The sequence below is a fragment of the Bipolaris sorokiniana genome (genome assembly GCF_000338995.1).
Source record: "Bipolaris sorokiniana ND90Pr unplaced genomic scaffold COCSAscaffold_12, whole genome shotgun sequence".
NCBI classification, from domain to species: domain Eukaryota; kingdom Fungi; phylum Ascomycota; class Dothideomycetes; order Pleosporales; family Pleosporaceae; genus Bipolaris; species Bipolaris sorokiniana.
This window is the reverse complement of record NW_006911906.1, coordinates 379165-399051: the sequence shown is the minus strand read 5'-3', so window position 1 is coordinate 399051 and position 19887 is coordinate 379165. Positions and strand designations below refer to the sequence as shown.

Sequence of the window (19887 nt, the reverse complement as noted above, 5' to 3'; positions counted from 1 at the left end):
GACCTTGCACTTGCTGAAGGACGTATCTACGTGCGCGCACTGATCAGTTTAGAGTACTTTCACCCTCTACGCGTTTAATATCCAAATCTGACCTGAGAGGTTCATCAAGAAACACCTCATCTTACGCAGCCAATACCACCTTTCTACAAGAAAAAATAATAATGCCAGTGATTCATTGCCTGTCTTTCGTCTTCTTCTTCATCCCCACCCTCATGCTTTCAATCCCCAGAATCCAGCCATCCAAAAAAAGCACCAGTGACGCAAAAAAATTAACTTTGTTCTTCGTTTACGCGCACATGTGCATCCCCAAACCCCTCCCCTCATGTCATCATAACCGCAAAAATAAAAATAAAAGGAGAGGGAAGCGAAAAGAAGAAACAAGATCAAATGAGGATTGCCCTTTAACCTGGGCTAAGCCCCAACTCCATAACTGACATGCATCCCATCCCATCCACACTCACACTACAATCGAAAAGGGCTTTGAGGGGGTCTTTTTCTGCCCTTGTCTGCTCAAGCAGGGTTGTCGCTTGTTTGATTAGACACAAAATCATGGTAAACCCCCCCACCCCCTATTCAGAGTTTTGCCCACCTCATAGAAGACCAAAAAGTTTGGGCGGTGCACAAAAAAAGCGCTTCTCGCTTGACAAAAAGAAGGTTCTAACCCGCCGCCGCTGCAACACTATTTGTATCCATGGGACTGCCTCCAGCAGCAGCAGCATTTGAGCCATTCGTCGGCCGTCTTCGTGTTCGAATGGCCTTCTTTCTCCGGTCTGCCGATGTGCCCTTGCCTCCCTCTGCTACGTCAACCATGTTGAGATCGTCGTCGTCAGGCCTGTCGGCATCTTCGTCATGTTCCTCCCAGTACCTCCTCGTCTCATCGAGCTCTGTCACATCTGCAGGTCGCATCCGTAACCACTTCATCCTAGGTCCTGAGCGTGCGCGCTCACTGACTCGAAAGCCGTAGATTCGTGGCTCGTATATGCTGCCCGTGCCAAGGCCGGGTGCGAGATTGTGCGGCGCGACGCCATTTATCGAAGTAACGTTGGAAGGCGTCGTGTTTCGTGACTTGCCGTCTACGTTCTGCGATTGTAATTGCTGTAGAGCATCAATAGTATTGGACGTGTTGTTGCGAAGCCCGCCTCCAATGTCGAGGTCGGTAAAAGTCATAAAGAAGAGTGAGGGAAAGGTAGTGCCGAAGAAGGCGCCATCGACAGTCTGGAAGCGCGAGTTGGGTGGGGTGTATACGTCCAAGCAGGAGGGGCAGTACAACTTAACCGTCTCGTGTCCGGGGCTGTCATTGAGGCCGACGGGCAGTACCTTGCAGGAGTTGCAATTTACGCGTGGGCATGTGCCAAAGTGCTGAAGCTCGTACTTCTCGGCCATCTGTTGTATGCCCGGTCGCGACGTGATGTAGCGTTGATGTATGAGTCCGTAGAGTAGCTCCGCAGAGCTTTCTATGACGCTGAGGTCAGATGCTATTCGGAGATGCCTTCGGTCGCCTGCACGCCTGTAACCTGGAGGCCTCTCGTCGCCCAGTACCTCGTCTTCCTCGTCCTCTTCTTCTTCCTCTTCGTCCTCATCCTCGTCGTCCTCAGGCTCGACATCTAAAATCATCTCCAGTGCCTCCTTGTACATGGGCACTTGCGATTGGAGGCCTGTCAGATTGAAGTCATCCTCAATGAAGTCTTCAGAGACCTCTGCAAAGTATTCGTGACCCAGCAGCCCGCAAAAGGACGCGATCCACGACTCGGTGACCTGCGAAGAAGACGACATGGTGGCGGTCGTGTGTGTAAGCCAGTGCCTCTATCTAGACGTGACTGGTGCTGCTACGCGCAGTCACAACAGGCGGGTGCGTGTGACGGGACGAGGGGCCCGAAAATGCGAATGTGGGGGTAAGGGCCTGTGGTAGGTACAAGAACCAACAGTACGTCGGCGTCAAAATGCTGGTATAAGGAAAGGGATGTGTATGGCGTCGGAATCTGCGCTTGCAGACTTGGTTATCGCATGCGTGTTCGTGTTGGGGCGTTCGACAAGGAAGGCGTCGGGGGAGGTCGTGATGCAGTTGAAGCTGGGTGGGGGAGGGGTCGAATGAGCGCGAGACTCTACGCAAGGAGCGGTCTAGTTCCCCAGGCGCTGCTTGCGGTGTGCGACTTATCGGTGCAGTCGATCCCTTGGACACCCCAGGTGCATGAGTGAAGCCGTGATTTGGCAGGTCGAGATTGATGGCTGCCCTGGCCACCCGAGCTTAGCGATACACCACGTGATCTCCCACAAGCCCTTCGCCCTTGTTTCACCGCCTGTCACGCAGCCACTTTCTTGAGCGACTACAAGAAGATGAAAGTCATATCATTGTAAGAATATCTAGATATGGACTAGGCTGGGTTCTCAGAACAAATCCCTCATGATACGCGCCAACTCGTCATTCTCCTGCCCAAACCCACTCACAAACTCTCCATTGCCATTTGCAATGTCATTCGACGACCCCCCAAATCCTTGTAGATTGAAAATCCCGCCAGCCGCCTCAAATAGAGTTGTGAGGTCACTCGCCATTCCGTGGGGTGTATCCAGCATGGTGCTGTTGTGGCCATTGGAGAACAGTGCTAGTTCGTCCATCGAGTGGCCTGCTAAACCTGCCATAGCCACTGCAGCAGACGAGTGTGCGTCGTGAATTTCCTCGTTGCGTACGGCAAGCCCGAGACGTGGCCCAACTTCCTTGATCGTCTTGATCGTCTTCCATAACCGCCTCGAGACGTACGAGTTTGACGAGAGACCTCGCACAAGGTCGATCGCCATGTAAAACTCGTCTCGGCATTCTTGGTTAAATTCGGCCGGCGCGTGAGCCACAGCAAGAAACAGCACTGCAAGTGCTGACACGAGGAAGTAGTTAAACGTTATCTGCTGACTTCTGTAAATATCAGATGTCTGGTTGAGGTATGTCAGTATCCGGATTGTGTCCTTGGCCACTTTGACAACAACATGTGCAAATTCCAAATTCTCCATAATGGTGGTTGCTGTGTGCAAGACTGGTCTGTATATGAGAATTCGCATCTGGTTTGCCCGAAGGTACAGTACCACTTGGAGTCGCTGGACTAGACGCGATGGAGTCTCCACTTGTCTGCCACTGTCCGGATGCACAAACCTTAAGGAATCCGGAATGCTGCGATGCCAATTCAGGACTTGAAAATCAAGGAAAGATATATCTTCCTTGTTAATCTTGTCTTGCTGGCCCACATCAGTGATCGACTTCCACACTTTCGAACTAATTATTGAGTACGAGATCATTGCGTGGAGATATTGGCCAGACTCTTGAGATGATGGCTCCTGGCTGGATCAGATTCTGAAATGCATACAGATAGTTGAGCATGACTTACAGGCTTGGGGACATTGTCAATGTCCGCATCTTGTAAGGCGAATGGCATTCCGGTCCCAAAGCTCCAGCGACGATCGAGAACGTAGACCGTCCAAAACATGCGGATTGCCGATGCTTGATCCTCGGGATTGGGAAATAAAGTCGCATACGTGTCCCGGCGATGCAAGCCCAATTCAAGACATTGTCGCGAAGCCAGCCCACTTACTCGCCAAGCCAGCCCTTCTTCATCGTGGTGAAAGTGATACATAGCCTACACTTGTGAGCATGACCGAAGACTGTGCGAGGACTTTGACTCACAACAAGGACTAGTAGGTTTATGTTATGTAGACTGGCAGGCTCAGACAGTGATTTTTCAACAATATTATGCACGTTTGCGAAGAGCTTCTCTGCCAATGGATCCTTCCCCCTACCTTCGATTACGAGGGTCGTTGCAAGGACTAACTTGAGTGTACTGATCTGCTCGTCCATCATTGCATCTGAGCCAGGAAGAGCACGTTGCATGAAGCCCGACCTAGTGGCAGCCTCTATAAAAGTAAATAGCATTTCAGTATAGCGCAGCAACTTGTCCACACCCAGAATTGGGTACATGGCGGCTACTTCGTCGTGCCAGACATGGACCAGGCGTAGAGCGTCGCTCTTTGAGATGGCCCATATCGGGTCTTTGTCGGCGTGGAATGATCGTTTTGGCGGTATAGAGTTGGCTGCAGGAGGAGATTCCCCTGGTGTCTCTTCGCGCGTCAAGAAGTCCTCGTCGTCTTCCTCCTCGCCTGGGTTTATGCCCATGGTTTTGAGACTCGATCTTGCAACGCTGACGTTGAATGCGTTTGACGTTGGCCCATGAAAGCGACGGTGTTTGCTCGATGACTTGGACTGCGATCGCGAAGGATGAGGCAGCATAGGTGTCTGTTGGTAATCCTGGGTGAAGGGAGTGCCCATGGAGGCATTGCTGTGGACTTCGACTTGGCTTCGGAGGACGCTGATGTTGTGGAACAGATCGTCTACTTGTTGCTGGAGCGAGTTGATATGCGCTGACATCTGCTTGAACCTCGGATATGTCAGTCGCGCCGTGTTTTCGGTTGCGATAAGGCGATTTACTTACTCTTCGCTCTCTTTGAAGTTGTTGCAGCAGTTAGGCGAGTACTGGCAGTCGAGGTTGAGGTTCCCGCAGCGCTGGCAGGGCGTCTGGCCGTTGCATTTGATCTTCCGGCGTTTGCACTCATTGCAGGCAATGGAGATGTAACGGTTGCGCTTCGCCCTGGGCTGGGCTGGCGCATCCTCGCTCTTCCGCTTCACATTGTTGTTGGCGTCTTGCAACGGGCTGATGGCGTCACTCGGGTTGGACTTGTCTGCAGGCGTCGTGGAGCTCATGGTTAATTCCGCGCGCGCGCCAGTTCCGCCACAACAAGTGGGCACAAGTGAGGCAAGAGGTCTGGAGTCGCGGTCGGTGTGTCTCCGGCCCACCCTTGTGCGGAGAGAGCTCCGGCTGACTGCTCCGGCTGGAATGTCATGCGTTCGACTTACGTTTCACCATTCAATTACTACATTTTGAACAATGTCTTCTATACAATAGTACACTCCGAATGCTTCTATCTAACCTCCGTGTCCGCTTCAATCATCATCTAACCCAAACTCTTGCCCAACAGCATCCGTCAGCTTCGACAACATCTCGAAAACTTCATCATCATGTCTGGCAACCTTGGTTGCCTTGATTATTAGCGGATACAGCCTGTGTATATGCTTGCGGTGTTTCGACTTCACTCCTAGCGCATCGGGTATGGCTTGCGGCTCACATTGCAGCTTGTGCAACTCCTCAAGTACGAAGAGCAACTCGCGTCTCTGCGACTCGGGCGTAGGCATACGACCCCGCAAAGGATGATCGGCTATGTACGTCTTGAGCGGGAGTGCACACCGTAGAATGAGATATGGAGCTGCTCCTTGGGCCAATTTGACTCGTTCGGGACTACTATCATGCACAGCAACGAGACTGAACAACTCAGAGAGACACGAATAGCCCATGTTCGGCCGCCATATACACTCAAGCTCGGCTGTTTGTCCTAGACGAACCTTGTAGAGCTCTTCGAGTGGCGCTCCCATTATGTCCGGTAGTTCTCCAGATAACGGGCTATGTATCAGAGACGTTGCAAAGAGATTGCGGGCATAAGACCGCCGAAGGCTGTCTGGAAGCGACGCAGAGCCGAGTGGAAGGACAACAATCTCGCGGAGCTGTTTGAAAGACGCAATGTCAAGCACCTCGTCTTTCTCGAGCGTCATAGGAGCATCTGATGATAGCTGCGCTCGAGTAATATAGTGAGCTATATCTACCAGATTAGCCCAGATCTCTTGGTCCGAGCCAAGATGTGACAATGCCGGCTTGATGATGGCTATGCTGGTCGACGTAGCCTTTTGCCATAAGGTTGGTGCTTTGCCTTCGCGCTGCCACACATACTTTTCTTGTATGGGCCGCGCCAAACTACTCAAAGCACGAGCAAAAGCACCGTTCTTGTACATCTCTTCCTGATCAATGTGCTTGATAATCGTGTCTTGCAACAGCGTCATGGACGCTTTTGATAGCGCAACAAAGGTCGGCCCGCGTCTTCCAGGAGACTTGTCTTGTGAAGTGTAGGGTAGTGTTATGAACCGACCCAACAACTCAATCAGATATGACGAAATCTCGGGACCGTCGGTTTTGACTATCGATAAACACTCCAGAATCCGGCTCTGGAGTACAGTCATGCTGTCCACATCAGAAGAATAGGCGACTTCGTCGGAATTGACAACACAGGCCTCGAGATTGCCGAGCATAGAAGGCAATTCTGCAGCAAGTGGTTCATCTGCAAGACGATAGACGGCTTTGAAAGCATCTGCGTAAGCTACAAATACTTCTTGGTTGTCTTCCTCGCCGCCTTGTTGCCACGCGTCTTGAGAGGGGAAATAGCTCCTCCACACCCCAGCCGTTTTGAGCAAGGGGACTATACCCCATGTATGATTATTGTCAGACTGGGAAAGAACACCCGTAATGGTGTCGAAGACCGATGCTCCTAGAGCATGTGAACGGTACTCAAAGTACTGCTGTAAGAGATCGAGTAGCTCGGACCATGCGGCCCCAAGCTGAGATGCATCCAGTTTATCCATATAAGTGGTGTTTAGAATACTCACAGTCTGAAGCACGGCTTTTGTTGTTTGTCCCCAGCCTTTTAGCAGATCATTCTGTGGTGACTGAGTCCGGGTCTCGCGCTGTACCTCCAGATTCGCCTTTATCATACCGAACAGTATTGTACGAAGGCAGAGAAGCCACACATTCGACGATAATTGGTCGGAGCAGTTCTCGAATATCCTCTGGATCGTTTGAATTGCAGAATTTCGTACTTCAACACGTTCGTCGACAGTAATGGAAGAAAGGTTCAATAGAACCTGGAGCCACAGGGCTGAAGTTACTCCACTCTGTGAGTGACTGGAAACGGCAAGTTTGGTGTCATCAGTCTCTCCAACAACTTCTGGCAGTGAAGACAGGTCAGCCTTGGATTGCAAGTAGTCTGATACATTCCAGAAGAAGGTGATCGCCTGTATAATGTTAGAGATGAAACATATGCACATATAGTTAACCCACGGTTAGAGACATGTTCAGGTCTTCTTGCTGGGAACAAAGCCTGCGCAAAAGCTCTAACAGAGTGGATAGACAAGCATCTGGGACGGCAGTCATGAAATCCGAGCATATAAGGCTGACTGTTGCAAAGGCGGATCGGGCAAGAGATCTTGAAATGACTTCTGGAGCGTTATCCAGCCGCTTATCGACTTGAGGCCTTTCGTTCTCGTGTTTTTGTTCTCGAAGAGAGGACTGGTCCGGTACAAATACACTCATCAAGCTCTCGATGACGGATGCCCATCCAGCAACTAGTGACTCACCGCATTGCTCAATCACACTTTTGAGTGCTTCAAGAGCAACTTGGTGAACCCGCATGTCAGCATCACTAATGGTCTCTTTGTTAGCTCCATCGTAGTGGTAGAGGTCTGCAATCTGTTTCTGTAGCGCAGTAAGTATGCGAGCCTGGATTTCCTCACGTTGTTCATCAGACATGGATAGCTCAGCAATGTCTCGAACAGTCCTTGCCAGAATGTCAGCAGCAAGCAGCCTTGTAGTCGTCGCTTTCCGGCTATCCGTAGAAAACTGTACAACTTCCTTGACAAGGATGTTCCATCCGCTTTCTGCAGGATCGTACTGGGCCAGCCTGCTCTCATTCAAAGTTGCGAGCTCTCCAATCTTGTTCAACGCAAAGGCTGAATCGCGAGGGTTTGTTTCGGTATTTAGAGAGATTCCGGAGACACTACCCAGACGCCGTTGATGCATGATCTGAGGACGACTAGAAGATACGGGTGTCCTTTGACCACTCTCTGGAGCCATACCGTTTAGAAGGGAACACAAGGCTTGCAACACTTCTGAAAATGACTCATTGGGGAAATCAACGGTGCTCTCAAACAGTCTGCGAGCTGCTGCCTGTACAGCTGAGGTTTCTGCCTCCAGCTTCTCGGCACTCCCATCTCCGTGCCCAGGTCCAGACCCGCGACTACCTGTTTGACTTGTAAACGCCATAACCAAGTCGGCTACTTGTAGCGTCTCAAAAACAATCGACCAGGCGGAATTGAGGGTCGGTCCCAATGCGATTGCCAGATTGAGCAAAGCCCTCAGACACAGCAGATTGCGAGGAGTTAAAGCAGGTATTGCCGACTCATTTTGGGGGCCTCTATGTTTGTCTGCTGACATGGAAGAGCTTTGACTCACAAAGCTGTCTACGCTCAGTATGGCTTTGGCATTAGAGAAAACCCCGGGCTTGTCAGCTGAAGCTGAAGTTGTGGGCGGTACATTTGCTAGCAACAGGTTCGATGGCACTGCTGCTTTGCCCAATGTTGTTAGAAATGCATCCCGTGGTGTCGAAAGTCTAAGAAGGCCAGCGACCTGCGTAATTTTTTGTATGGACCGAACCAGGGCACGGTAATAGTCGTTGTCAAGCGCGGCGTTAAGAAAAGTTGAGCAGGTCGCAAGCACTGCTGGCCAGCACTCCGTAACCAAGCTTGTCGACGTCTGCACAGAGGCGTAGGCGGAGTGCTCTGTGAGGTCAAGAGGATTTACAGGTATAGTTTTTTTGCGGAAAGATTGAGTTCGCGAAAGCCGATTGGAACCTTCATTTGGCAATGCAGCGTCTGTATCAGGCTCGTTCGAGTCGTCAGTTTTGTTCTTCCTCCGGGTTCGGCCTTCGTGGTGTACGGTTAAAGGAAGGACAAACTTAGCCAAACTCTCGGAAATGTTGGTGATGCATGTCAACACCAAACTATAGATATAGGTATCTGGTAAGACAGGCGGGTCGGACTTGTCAAGGTGTTCAATACAAGGAGTTTTGAGAGCGCTCCATTGTGTGCTGATTCCAAAAGGACGAGCACCACTGCTACTGTCACTCACAGGGCCGCCTATGACGCCGGCCAGAGCACCTGCTTCAGCGACAGCATGGTCTGATAGTGCTAGTTTTCCGTCTTCGGCCCCAACGACGGCTGTTGATTGCTGACCAAGGCCAATGAGTGCAGGCTTTTCGGCGGCAAGCCGTACGAAAGCCGCTAAATTATCACCAAAAACATTCTTCTTCTCGCTTTTCGCGTCAAATAGCGCATAGATGGCCAAAAGAAGCTTAGAATCGGCGTAGATACTGCGAAATACCTCTAGGCAGAGTGCTCTCTTCCATGCCTGAGAAGCCTCTGGATCAAGCATATGATTCAAAAGACCGAGTGCAATTTCGCATTCCGAGGGAAGTATATCAAGATGATATCGAATAATCAGATGTAGTATCCGAATGATGCGCACAGTCACTGGAAATGATAGTCGGTCAGACAAAGAGCGAATGATGAGGGGCATGAGTTGGGCCCGCAAGATGTGTATCTGCTCTGGATGTGTCGTCATGATTTCGTTGTGATTTGACAGTACTGCCTCGATGAGTTCAAGTATTGAAGATGGTGGCAGCGAAGCGAATCGCATATACACGGGCTTTTCTCCTACGATCAGCGAAATAAGATCGGTAAACATCTAGCCATATTTAGCAAGATCAGACCAACGTGGATGCCATGCAAACCTTGTAAGCATCGTTCGCTGCTGGTCTAACTGATACTTGGCCATCGTCACCTTTTACCTCGGTCACGGTGGGGATTTCCAGTGCTTTCTCTTAACAAGAGGTCAGTATACGATAAACGGCTATAAATATGGCTAGACCTTACCATCTTCGGAAGCGACTCTGTCATACACAACAATGACAAGCTGTTGCAATGTTGCAGCAGCCGTGTTGCTTACTGCAAAGTTCTTTGCGTTTTGCAAACTTGAGCATATTTGAAGGACAGATGAAAGAGAATCGCCCCGAATTTCCGCAGGGTAATTTTGGAGTAGAGAGGGTAATGCTTGCAGTATTTTCAATTGGATGTCGTGGCCTAGTTACATCAGCTGAGCGCATAGGGTTCCGGGATGGGCGAGCTCTACTTGATGGTACCGACTCGCGAAATGCATCCAGGATTTCTGTCAGTCGTTCCCGTGGCAAAGCGCGTGAAACGCTAAGTCTCTGCAAACATGAGACTCCGGTCGACGCGAATTTGGCATTGTGAGTACTGCAAGCAATCAAAAAAGGTGAGATGAAATGAGGACGACGGGACAGATCTTGGACGCGGTCAACATATAATCAACTGACAGGCAACAAACTAGCTCACCAGCTGAGAGCTGAGCCTCGGAGGTATTAGAGAGCGACTTGAGATCCTTGAGGGCTGCCTCTGCAGCATTTCGGAGTTCGGTATTCTTGCGCTTGGAGTCCTGGATGAGGTTCCCGAGTTCAGCTGCCAAAATTTGAGCCGTCATGCTATGCGAATGACCCGAAGCATCTGGGCGAATTATGCTAGCAAAGGAGCGACTCTAAAATGCAGGATATGGTTGTTGATGTAGTTTGGCCGACTATGAGAGGCAACGTATAGATGTCGCGTAGAGGACGTGGCCAAGCGATGGACCAATGCAGGTGCTAGGTGAGACCCTGGTCGGCCGCAACCTCGTCATATCATCGGCACTAGTTGATCCCGACAAGCATCTTGAGACGAGCAGCAGAGCAATCAGCTGGTCACTCGATAGCCTTGCAGAGAATTACGCCTGGCGGTACACTTCTTGATAGAGACTTGCGCACGTCACCAGCGGCCACTTCGAATCGTATCTTGCACCGTTGCCCATAGCCACCGCCGACCATTACCCTACCTTTTGAGCGGGGTCTGTCCATCCCACTTCCTCACGCGCCACGCTTCACATCAGTACTCTCGCACCAGCACTGCAACAATGGGTGCCAAGGTTCCGCGCAACTTTCGACTACTGGAAGAGCTGGAGAAGGGTGAGAAGGGGCTTGGTGCTGGTACGGTAGACCTGTCACTTGGCCGTGGAGAACGCATTGCTGAGAATAGACAGAGGCCTGCTCATATGGCCTGGATAACGGAGACGATCTGTTGATGTCAGACTGGAACGGTACCATACTAGGTCCACCCCATGTATGCGCCTCTTACCCCATGTATCCAGTCATATGTTGACAGAAATCCCCAGAGCGTTCACGAGAACCGCATCTACAGCGTGTCGATCCACTGCGGCCCAGAGTACCCTGACGCACCCCCGGACATCAAGTTCACATCCAAGATCAACCTGCCCTGCGTCAACCCTCAGAACGGAAAGGTGTGACCCTGCAAGCTGAGCATGGAAGAGCGCGTACTGACAAGGCTAGGTCGATCCCACAAAGCTGCCCTGCTTGGCCCAGTGGAAACGTGAGTTTACTATGGAGACCATACTCATCGAGCTTCGAAGGTAAGGACATCCACTAACAGACAAGTCCACCACTGACCACATGATGCATCAGATATATGGCGCTTCCCCAGAACAAGAAGCTTCCACAGCCTCCTGAGGGAACGACTTTCTAGCCGTGTTCACTAACACCAACTGTCCTGAGAAAGCAGTTCAAACAGACGTGTGACTGTATGCTAAATCTGAATGTACGACGAGACAACGTGAAGGTGCATGGGACGGAGTTTTGGTCTGCCAGATGAACTCATAGTCTAGGCAATTGACCACGACTATGAATGATATATATATTTTCTTGACACATAGCCCCACTTGCTCTGTGTTTGATCACTCATGTTGGGACCTGGGTTGTGCTTATATGACTATATATTGCCCAAGCAAGCTGAAAGGACATGCAGGTGATTTGTATATTAAGTTGCCCCAGCGCTAACTTAAGAAGTAGCCGAGGAATATAGTACTATACAGGAAGTAGTGTCGAGTCACGGAATCTGCTCGAATGCCGTGTATGTAGAGTACTGCAAATCCGACACGTGACCATGTGTCATAGTCGAAATATCTCGCGTCGCAACTTCGACTTGGAAACCTCCACCGCGAGCAATCCCCATGCATGCCCCGCTTCCTCGAGCCTAAAAAGTCAACACAACATCGTGTAGCAGGTGAGACCATGGAAGGAAGATCATGCGCATAGATTCTAACATTTTGGTCAGCAATTGCTCTTTACCGGGCCCTGCTTTTACGATGTTCGTCTGCTCCCCTCTCCAATGACGACCGCGTCTCCCTCCGCAACGCCGTGCGCAACAAATTTCGACGGAACCGGAAGATACAAAGCCCGTACCAACTGGGGTTGAGTTTCAAGGCTGGATATGAGGTGCATTTATCTTTTTGGAGATGTGTCTGTCCGTAATTGACAAGATGTAGACGTTGGACCATCTCGATGCCTCGACGGCGGGCGATGCAGCTAGCACGAGCATACTAATGCGAATGGTGGCTCAGCTACCACGCGCTCTGATACGCGCTCCTCCAGTGAGAAGAACTGAAGACAGAGCGTCCAATGAACCCAAGGAACGACTCGCGTGTCTCCCTCCAGAGAAGGCTGTCCTGAATGTCCGCCCATACCCAAAGACCTCCGGCCCCCGCCACGTTCCCATAATGTCTTCCGCGAACGGAATCCCCTTTCTCCGCCTCACGAAGCCTCAGCCTCCAGCTCTGAGCCGTGTTCTCCGTCAGCGACTCCAGCGCAAGATTCAGCTTTTCGACACAAAGGTGCTACTGAGCAATTGGTGGTTACCCATGTGCGAGGAGGAGGATGCATGGGATGCGCTGATCAATGCGCAATTGCAGACGCGCGAGGACGACGTCAAGTGGACGGATGCGATTAGACAATCGGAGTGGTTAAACCAGGAAGCGTACAAGAAGGATATGCGCAAGGATAGGGAGATTACAAAGAAGATGCAGAATATTGTGGATTTGGAGACGAAGATGGCACTGGAGGAGGGACAGACGATTGTGAGGGGAAGAAGAAGACGCCCTATACAGGTGATCAAGCCAAAACTTTGATAGTATAGTTTGGCTATGCAACTGTATGCACACTCAGTTTCTAAGGCGCAAAGTTACGCAATGCACATTATGATGTCGCCTCAATCTTAAGTTTCCCGACATCAACCTCATCAATATTGTCATCATCATCATCGTCACCCTTCCCAACCAAACCCTGCTGCCACAACTCCTTACCCGTCAATTTCTTTTCCTCCTTCACAATCCTCTTCTTCTTATCCTCAAGCTCCTTCTCTTCCTCCTTCCTCCTCTTCTCCTCCGCTATCTCCGCCCGAAACCTCTCCCTCCACACCAAAAAGCTCTCCCGTGTAACTGCCTCACCCTGAAACTTTTTATTCTCTTCCTCCTCCGCCTTGGCAGCCACCATATCCGCCAGCGCCTGCTTGGCGTTCTGGCGCTCTGTAATGAGGAGTTCGGCGCTATCCTTAAGGACGGTGACGAGTGTAAAGATCATGGCCATGCCGAGGTTTTCTTCAATGGTTTCCGAGAGCGAGTCGAGGAGGCGCTGCTTGTCTTCTTGTATGTCGAGGTAAGGGTGTTTGGGGGCGTTGGGGGGTTGCGTTATGTCGAGGCGGGGGGCTTCATCGGGGTAGTTGGGTGGGTAGGAGACATTGAGGATGATGATTGCTGGGTGTCCTTTAAGTAAGCTTGTGTGTGGTGTTTAGATATGTGACTGCTTGCGCATACGTTGGTCATCTTCGCGCTCTTCGTCTTCGTGCCGTCCGTCGTCGAGTTGGACTGCGACTCGGAACTCTGTCTCGGAAACGTCTGGAGGTCGTGGTTAGTATATCTACTTGGTGTACAGTGATGCTTTTGCGCAACCAATGGTTGCGTACCTGTGATTTCGTCTGCGAAGATTGACTCGAGGACTTCGCGTTCCTCTTTCTGCTCTTCGACACCCATGGCGAATAAAGTACTTGTGCGGACTGCAAGAATGCCGACGCCGGGGGACACTTGCAAGTTTACGCTGAGGCTTGCGGTTTGGTGGGGCGCATGCCCGCTCTTTTCCCCCACGTCACTAGCTCCGACTGCCCGATGTTCAAGAAATAATTTTTGGGTTGGCTTGCCGACTTGCAACAATTTCACACACCTCGACACCGAAACAAGGTCTCGCAAAAATGGCGAAGACGAAGCCAGCGGACCGCAAGGCGAAGAAGGGCGCAAAGTCTAGTGTAAAAGCTGGCGCATCGAAACCAAAAGTGTCGGCTGAAGACCTCTTAATCCAGGCGGCTACTCTTCTCCAAACATCACAACCAGAGGAAGCGCTCATCGCCGCACAAAGAGCACTCAACTTGGTCCAACCTGGTACCTCGAAGCCTTCGGCCGCCGCGCTGCCCGCATTGAACCTCATCGGCGAAATCAACGTAGAGTTGGGCGACCCAGATTCTGCGCGCGAAGCATTCCAAGCCGCCATTATCATCGACCCCGAAGGCACACACGATGGAGCAGAGAAATTTCTATGGATGGCACAACTAAACGAAGAGGGTGGTGCAGAGAGTGTACGGTGGTTTGAAAAGGGCATTGAAGTGCTCAAAAGGGAAATTGGTGGGCTGGAAGGCAAGATGGTGAAAAACAACGAGATTGCAGAATTGGTGGAAGAGAAGAGGCAGAAGATTGCAAATTCGCTCTGTGGTATTGCTGAAGTCTACATGACGGATTTGTCGTGGGAAGAAGATGCAGAAGCACGGTGCGACGCTGCAGTCACCGAAGCACTTCTTTTTGCGCCAGAGAATCCGGAGCCCCTGCAGACACTCGCGTCTATCCGAATTTCGCAATTGAAACCCGATGAGGCAAGATCCGCACTAAGACGAAGCATGGAGCTGTGGAAGGACTTGGACCCAGACGACGCAAAGGTTCCCGACTATTCTCTTCGCATTAGTCTGTCCCGCTTGTTGATGGAGGCGGAAATGGAAGACGAAGCAATTGAGGTGTTGGAACGGTTAGTGGGGGAGAACGACGGTAGTGTTGAGGCGTGGTATCTGGGCGGCTGGTGCTTGCATTTGTTGGCGGGAAAGCAAAAAGCCAAGGGAGAGGAAAAGGTCACGACGTCACTGCTACGTGCGAGTCGGGACTGGCTGGAGAATTGTCTCAAACTTTACGCTATGCTAGAGTACGAGGATGAGCGACTAAAGGAGCATGCCGATGAGCTCTTGAGAGAATTGAACGATGTACTCGGTCCTTCTATCGGTGCCGAGGAGGAAGAGGACGAATGGGAAGAGGATGACGGTGACGAGGACGAGGACATGGACGAGACGTGAAGTTTTGGTAGAGCATGAGCAGATGCGATGCACAAGAGCCAGTGACTATGGACAGTGGCTATGGATAGTGGTTATGGTAAGGGCTGGACACGACCGTTCATTGCAGTTGGCCACACGACGAACACCACTGCGGAGGCGTTCCGTTCCCGAGACGGAGTATTTCTAAGTTAGGCCGAGGATAAACTGGCCTGACACCACGGGCATGTGTTCTAAGCGCTTTTTTCTCTTTGGATATGCCCCGCCCGCAGTAAGAGAGGCAAGAGGGTAGAAAGTATGTTTATGTACCAGTACGTAGACCAAGCTCGGGTGTCAGCATCCAGGGCCTTGGTGTGCCTTGGTCCCTGCAGGTAGGAAGCAGCAGGCGACCAGGGTAGCTGTCAGTGTAGCGACGACAGGATGAAATTCACACATAGACGAAAGCAGGCTGCATTGCTTCTTCGGGCTCGACGAGCCCCGACCAGCAGTAGTGGCTGTGGGCCGGGCGTGGGCCAGAGGAGCTTTGGATTTGCTGGCAAGGGCAAAAGGGCAGCGCATGTGTGGCAGAGCTTGGGCAAAGGCGCAAAAAGGCAAGGGACCTCATTGGCGATGGCGCTTGTCGTTGTAACACCAAGCAGCTATCGAGGCGATGAGACATGGCCAGCGCTTGGCAACGAGCAGAAGGTTGCCGGAACCGCGCGAGCGCCACGGATAGTCAATAATGCTCGTCGCGACCACCCCTCAATGTCCCCACGAAGAGAACGACTGAAGCCGCGCCATCGCCCTCTGTCTGCTGTTGCGCATGTCCACACCCTCTACCCGCTGCCTCCTAATCCTTCCTGGTTTCGGTTCTGCTCTCTCGTTCCGCGCCCCATCCCCGACCGATGAACGGGGCGCTCGCACCGCGCACCCTTCCACAGCTGAGTGAGGCCTCGCCGTCGTCGACTTCCAGCCCGGGCATGCCCTTTGCGAGGCCCCGCGAACCCGAATGATCTGGTATCTCCTCTATCCGCTGCGTGGGTGAGTAGTAGCCTGCATCCCCCATCCAGCCCATCCATGTAGTACATACGCGTCCGAGGCCATGCCATGCTAAATGCCCGTCTCGCAGTACGACTGAGCCACCACGCCTATCCACATCGCACCCCATCCGCCGCGCATTCCAGGCCCATGGCACCGCCACTGCCCGCCATTGGCTGCTCTCCATCTTCGTGACCATTATCATCTCCGTCCTCCTCTGCTATCAGGCTGTCTTCCAGGCGGATAGTTCCGCCGCTGCCGGTCTCCGTAATCTGCCCAAGCATGTCTGGACTTCCACCACCCAGGTTGAGGGAGAGCGCATCCCCGATGTGATTGTGCGCCAGGTCTGGGTCCATGGCGACTATATGAAAGCAATCGAATTGCCCGTGTTGCGCCAGGCTCTGCATGTTCAGGAAGCCCTTATCAACGGCGGCTTCAATAAAGATGCCGATGACGATGCAAATGCCCTCCGGAACACCCTCGCTAGCACCACTTCGGGCTGCATGGCTGCCGGGCCACAGGAGAAGTGGACATGGCACTCGCCCTTAATGTACTGGAACTGTTCTCGGAGTGCCTTAGACAGCGATGACGACTTACTCGGCACCATCAACACGCACACACGCATGCGCACGCCCCGTAACATCACGCTGCGACCCAGCACGGTTTTTGCCGGAAAATCTTTCTCCAACACCAAGCTTCGTGCTGCCGATGCACTGGTCATTACACTTTTCGATCAGAACAGTTCAAGATTAGGGGCTATATGGGATGCGAGAGCACGCACTCTGACTGAGGAAATATCCGCCGATTGGGCCGTATTCCCCCACGACGGTCAGGTTACCCGCAGCCGACTGTTCGAGTTCAGATTCAAGTCCATGACTCTGAACGACGACCTATTTTTGGCGGCTTCCTATCTTATCACCGCAATCTACGTGATAACGAGAATGAGGCAATTGCGAGCAGTCAAGAGCTGGTTTGGCTTGCTCATCACCATCTGTATGAAGGTAGGCGGTCTCTGCGTCACTATATTTCGCTGCTAACCCCCAACTAGATGACCGTGTGTGTAATCGCTAGTTTTACCCTTTGTACATATCTTGGAATCGATCTGGCGCGGATACCCAGGCCATGGTTTCCTGTAGTAGTTTTTTGTTTCGGTCTTGGGAATATGTATGTTCAAGAGTAGTTGGGTGCAATAGCAAGTACTGACTGACTGCCAGATTTCGTTTGATTAATGTCGTACTGGAAACACCGCCAGAGATGCCTCCTCACCAGCGCATCGGTAATGCACTCGGTGAGGTTGGCCATCTGTCTGTTGCCATTGCATTTCAAAATCTCGCACTATTGTACTTCTGCTCCCGGCTTGTCACGCCCTGGGTCGCCGACTTTTGCGTTTTCGCAGCCGTCACGCTTGTATTCGACCTCGTTTTCCATTTGACCTTCTTTATTGCTGTTCTCAGCGTTGATGTGCAGAGGATGGAACTCTCCGACTCTTTGGATCGCATTAATCTCAGCCAAAGCACCAAGAACAAACAGGCCGAACGTCAATCCTGGCTTGGTGCTCTGAGAGAGGGCACGCTGCCACTGAGCACACGCTTCGCAGGGACTGTAGCCATCTTCTCCGTTATTCTTGCCGTCAATTGGCATTTCTTCGATAGCGGTGACAAACTGCTGTCCTTCAACACACTTCGGCAAAGTTTCACTTCCAGAAGGCGGAAACGTTCCATCGACACAAGCTGGAGCCATTCGCCAATTAACCAAGCTAGGACCCCCGCTGATTGGCTTCGGCTCCAAGACCACAATACAGCTCAAGAACTGTTTAGCTTCATCAAACCTGGAGCCCAAACATTTGTAGCTCGCATATACAACCCCATTCTGGTCGTATCTAAGGGAGCACAAGGACGTGACCGGCCGCAACCACCCTCGTCCCTCGTAGAGGGGTTTCGCCGCTTTGCACATGGACATGCTTTCCCAGCAGCTTTGATTACTGTTACACTCATTGCCATTGTAGCCTTGTTTATGAATTACCTTCTCTGGACAGGTCTTCCAATTGATGCAGAGGAAAATGATGACGTAGAAACAGAGTTTTCAGTAAAGACATTGCCAACGCCACAAAACTTGGATGTTGTCCAGTTGGCTGGTTGTCCAAAAGGCCATCTTGCAAGTGTATCGCTGGATAGGAGTACTGCGATATGGCTACATGGCCGTGGGGGCTACCTGCATACTACCTTACAGACGGCGTCGATGAAGCCTAGGCTCTGGCCCATCTATGCTACCGCTATCGACGATGGCGGAAGCATGTTAGCGATATGCGGGCAAACTGGACAGATTGGTCTATGGGATATCCCTGCATCGCGATTTCTTATGTTCCCGCTAATCGACATTCGGGGACAGGCGCCAATACGCTTCAGCTTTGTTACACTAAGAACGCGGACGGATGTAGAGAGGCTATACCTCATTATCGTCAGCCCGGATGGACACTTGACGAAGCTAGAAGCACGCACAGGCATCCACCACACTAGGCGTATTGCCACCAGTTCAATCGTGTGCAGCTCAATCTACACCTCGGAGAAAGGGGATACTAGCCTGGCCTTTGTGACCAAGGCTGGTGAAGTACACATACTGTCACTCAAGCAGGAGGATAACTACACGTCAGAAGTGGTTGCAGGTCTGGATCCAGGCCCACCTCCTGGTAGCAACCCTGCGAAGATACGGTGTATATACGCTGTTCCTAGCCTCGGGGTCATGTTTGCGCTTCGCGACGAAGAGGCGGAGATTTTCGACTTTTCTAGCCGCGCGCTGGTTCACGCATTCCAAATCGGCCATGTGCGTCCACACTCGTTCAGAGTGCTCCACTCTGTACGACGCGTGTGTCAATGCGGAGCTCCTGCGGTCAACTCACTCTCTGTGGCATATGCAGAGCACAGTGCAAACCACATGGTGATGCAGACCTTCAGTCTAGACGATAAGACGACTTCACAGATGTGCCTTGGAAAACCGCTAGACCGGGAAAAGCACAAGTGTCGTAGTCTCGAGTGCGCAAAGGAAGCGGTCTATTCTGTGGAACCCGCTGGGGTGTGGGAGTCGACAGAGGCGCAGAGCGTGATTGGAGTCAGAAGACGCGCACAATTGGCTACGCCATCATCGACTCATTCAGGCGCAGAAGAGAACTATACAGGTGTTGATGCAGTGGCGCTTGCGTCTGCATTGAAGCAGCGTGCTCAACGTCAGGGGCACGTGAACCTTTCAAGATTTGGGGATGGAGCGTTGACCAAGATCGACCCGATGGATAACTCGTTTGAAGATTCTGACGCATGGGAGGTTTGGACACTGTCGACAGCGGGCGACTTTCGCTCAAGACCATTGGTGCCCGACGACGCGGATGATGTAGCGACAGAGTCGTATGAAGATGAGTTGTTTGTGGCAGCACCTGGTCCAATTGTCAAGCTGGGCAAGCGCAGTATTGCAGTGGGATTCGGCAATACAGTCAAGGTGGTTACGTTGGGCAAGGAATCTTTTGACGGCCTGACAAGTGTACAGAGCAGTGCCATGGACGTTGGTCTTGGCTCATACAAGTGGAGAGCGCGGAAGGCAAGTGGAAGAAAGGTGCAATGACACAACGGCACTGACGGGACTCTGGGCTCTTGAAGCAGGAACGGTGATGTTTATATTATGGATATACCCTACATGCGCATTAAGCGTGGCGTTTTAGATGGCAAGTTACTTGAATTGATGAATGGACAAGATACATATGTATGTATCTCCTCGATGCAGAAGGTGGTTTCCCAGCTACCAATCGGGGCCATCAAAGACTCCCACTGGCGAGATGGCGAGTGACAAGCCCCGCAGTCGACGTGTACATGGGCATG

At 51.7% G+C, this 19887-nt stretch overlaps 6 protein-coding genes across 6 annotated transcripts; 3 read left to right on the top strand and 3 right to left on the bottom strand.

Moving 5' to 3' along the window:
- Positions 1 to 181: 181 nt before the first annotated feature.
- Positions 182 to 1888, bottom strand: COCSADRAFT_231254 (uncharacterized protein). The gene is made up of 2 exons (XM_007704582.1): positions 590 to 1888; positions 182 to 506 (listed from the first exon to the last, which is right to left on the bottom strand). The coding sequence occupies exon 1, from the start codon at positions 1771 to 1773 to the stop codon at positions 658 to 660; it is 1116 nt and encodes a 371-aa protein (XP_007702772.1). The 5' UTR covers positions 1774 to 1888; the 3' UTR covers positions 182 to 506; positions 590 to 657.
- Positions 1889 to 2385: 497 nt separating this feature from the next.
- Positions 2386 to 4738, bottom strand: COCSADRAFT_96143 (uncharacterized protein; the record flags this gene model as incomplete). The annotated part of the gene is made up of 4 exons (XM_007704581.1): positions 2386 to 3318; positions 3372 to 3620; positions 3668 to 4415; positions 4470 to 4738. 4 exons carry the CDS (start codon positions 4736 to 4738, stop codon positions 2386 to 2388), a joined length of 2199 nt encoding a protein of 732 aa, XP_007702771.1.
- A 153-nt stretch (positions 4739 to 4891) lies between these two features.
- COCSADRAFT_148136 (uncharacterized protein) lies at positions 4892 to 10258 on the bottom strand. The gene is made up of 6 exons (XM_007704580.1): positions 10094 to 10258; positions 9882 to 10055; positions 9626 to 9832; positions 9484 to 9572; positions 6978 to 9437; positions 4892 to 6931 (listed from the first exon to the last, which is right to left on the bottom strand). The coding sequence occupies exons 1-6, from the start codon at positions 10248 to 10250 to the stop codon at positions 4979 to 4981; spliced, it is 5040 nt and encodes a 1679-aa protein (XP_007702770.1). The 5' UTR covers positions 10251 to 10258; the 3' UTR covers positions 4892 to 4978.
- A 196-nt stretch (positions 10259 to 10454) lies between these two features.
- Positions 10455 to 11595, top strand: COCSADRAFT_39149 (uncharacterized protein). The gene is made up of 5 exons (XM_007704390.1): positions 10455 to 10785; positions 10839 to 10918; positions 10971 to 11096; positions 11146 to 11225; positions 11278 to 11595. Exons 1-5 carry the CDS (start codon positions 10713 to 10715, stop codon positions 11336 to 11338), a joined length of 420 nt encoding a protein of 139 aa, XP_007702580.1. The 5' UTR covers positions 10455 to 10712; the 3' UTR covers positions 11339 to 11595.
- Positions 11596 to 11818: 223 nt separating this feature from the next.
- On the top strand, positions 11819 to 13022 carry COCSADRAFT_39148 (uncharacterized protein). The gene is made up of 3 exons (XM_007704389.1): positions 11819 to 11875; positions 11927 to 12087; positions 12138 to 13022. Exons 1-3 carry the CDS (start codon positions 11827 to 11829, stop codon positions 12774 to 12776), a joined length of 849 nt encoding a protein of 282 aa, XP_007702579.1. The 5' UTR covers positions 11819 to 11826; the 3' UTR covers positions 12777 to 13022.
- Positions 13023 to 13858: 836 nt separating this feature from the next.
- Positions 13859 to 19837, top strand: COCSADRAFT_148121 (uncharacterized protein). Its single transcript, XM_007704579.1, has 5 exons — positions 13859 to 15027; positions 16116 to 17025; positions 17073 to 17188; positions 17239 to 18184; positions 18254 to 19837. Exons 1-5 carry the CDS (start codon positions 13892 to 13894, stop codon positions 19631 to 19633), a joined length of 4488 nt encoding a protein of 1495 aa, XP_007702769.1. The 5' UTR covers positions 13859 to 13891; the 3' UTR covers positions 19634 to 19837.
- Positions 19838 to 19887: the final 50 nt, after the last annotated feature.

Bases quoted from the DNA above. Each gene is read 5' to 3' on its own strand.
- COCSADRAFT_231254 (XM_007704582.1), bottom strand. From the start codon at position 1,773: ATGTCGTCTTCTTCGCAGGTCACCGAGTCGTGGATCGCGTCCTTTTGC.
- COCSADRAFT_148136 (XM_007704580.1), bottom strand. From the start codon at position 10,250: ATGACGGCTCAAATTTTGGCAGCTGAACTCGGGAACCTCATCCAGGAC. The intron at 10,056-10,093 runs GTTGCCTGTCAG...ACCGCGTCCAAG, and splicing joins CTCAGCTGGTGAGCTAGTTT to ATCTGTCCCGTCGTCCTCAT. The intron at 9,573-9,625 runs GTAAGGTCTAGC...CCTCTTGTTAAG, and splicing joins CAGAGTCGCTTCCGAAGATG to AGAAAGCACTGGAAATCCCC.
- COCSADRAFT_39149 (XM_007704390.1), top strand. From the start codon at position 10,713: ATGGGTGCCAAGGTTCCGCGCAACTTTCGACTACTGGAAGAGCTGGAG. The intron at 11,097-11,145 runs GTGTGACCCTGC...TGACAAGGCTAG, and splicing joins TCAACCCTCAGAACGGAAAG to GTCGATCCCACAAAGCTGCC. The intron at 11,226-11,277 runs GTAAGGACATCC...ATGATGCATCAG, and splicing joins ATACTCATCGAGCTTCGAAG to ATATATGGCGCTTCCCCAGA.
- COCSADRAFT_39148 (XM_007704389.1), top strand. From the start codon at position 11,827: ATGCCCCGCTTCCTCGAGCCTAAAAAGTCAACACAACATCGTGTAGCA. The intron at 11,876-11,926 runs GTGAGACCATGG...CATTTTGGTCAG, and splicing joins AACACAACATCGTGTAGCAG to CAATTGCTCTTTACCGGGCC. The intron at 12,088-12,137 runs GTGCATTTATCT...GACAAGATGTAG, and splicing joins GTTTCAAGGCTGGATATGAG to ACGTTGGACCATCTCGATGC.
- COCSADRAFT_148121 (XM_007704579.1), top strand. From the start codon at position 13,892: ATGGCGAAGACGAAGCCAGCGGACCGCAAGGCGAAGAAGGGCGCAAAG. The intron at 17,189-17,238 runs GTATGTTCAAGA...ACTGACTGCCAG, and splicing joins TGTTTCGGTCTTGGGAATAT to ATTTCGTTTGATTAATGTCG. The intron at 18,185-18,253 runs GTATCGCTGGAT...ACTACCTTACAG, and splicing joins CAAAAGGCCATCTTGCAAGT to ACGGCGTCGATGAAGCCTAG.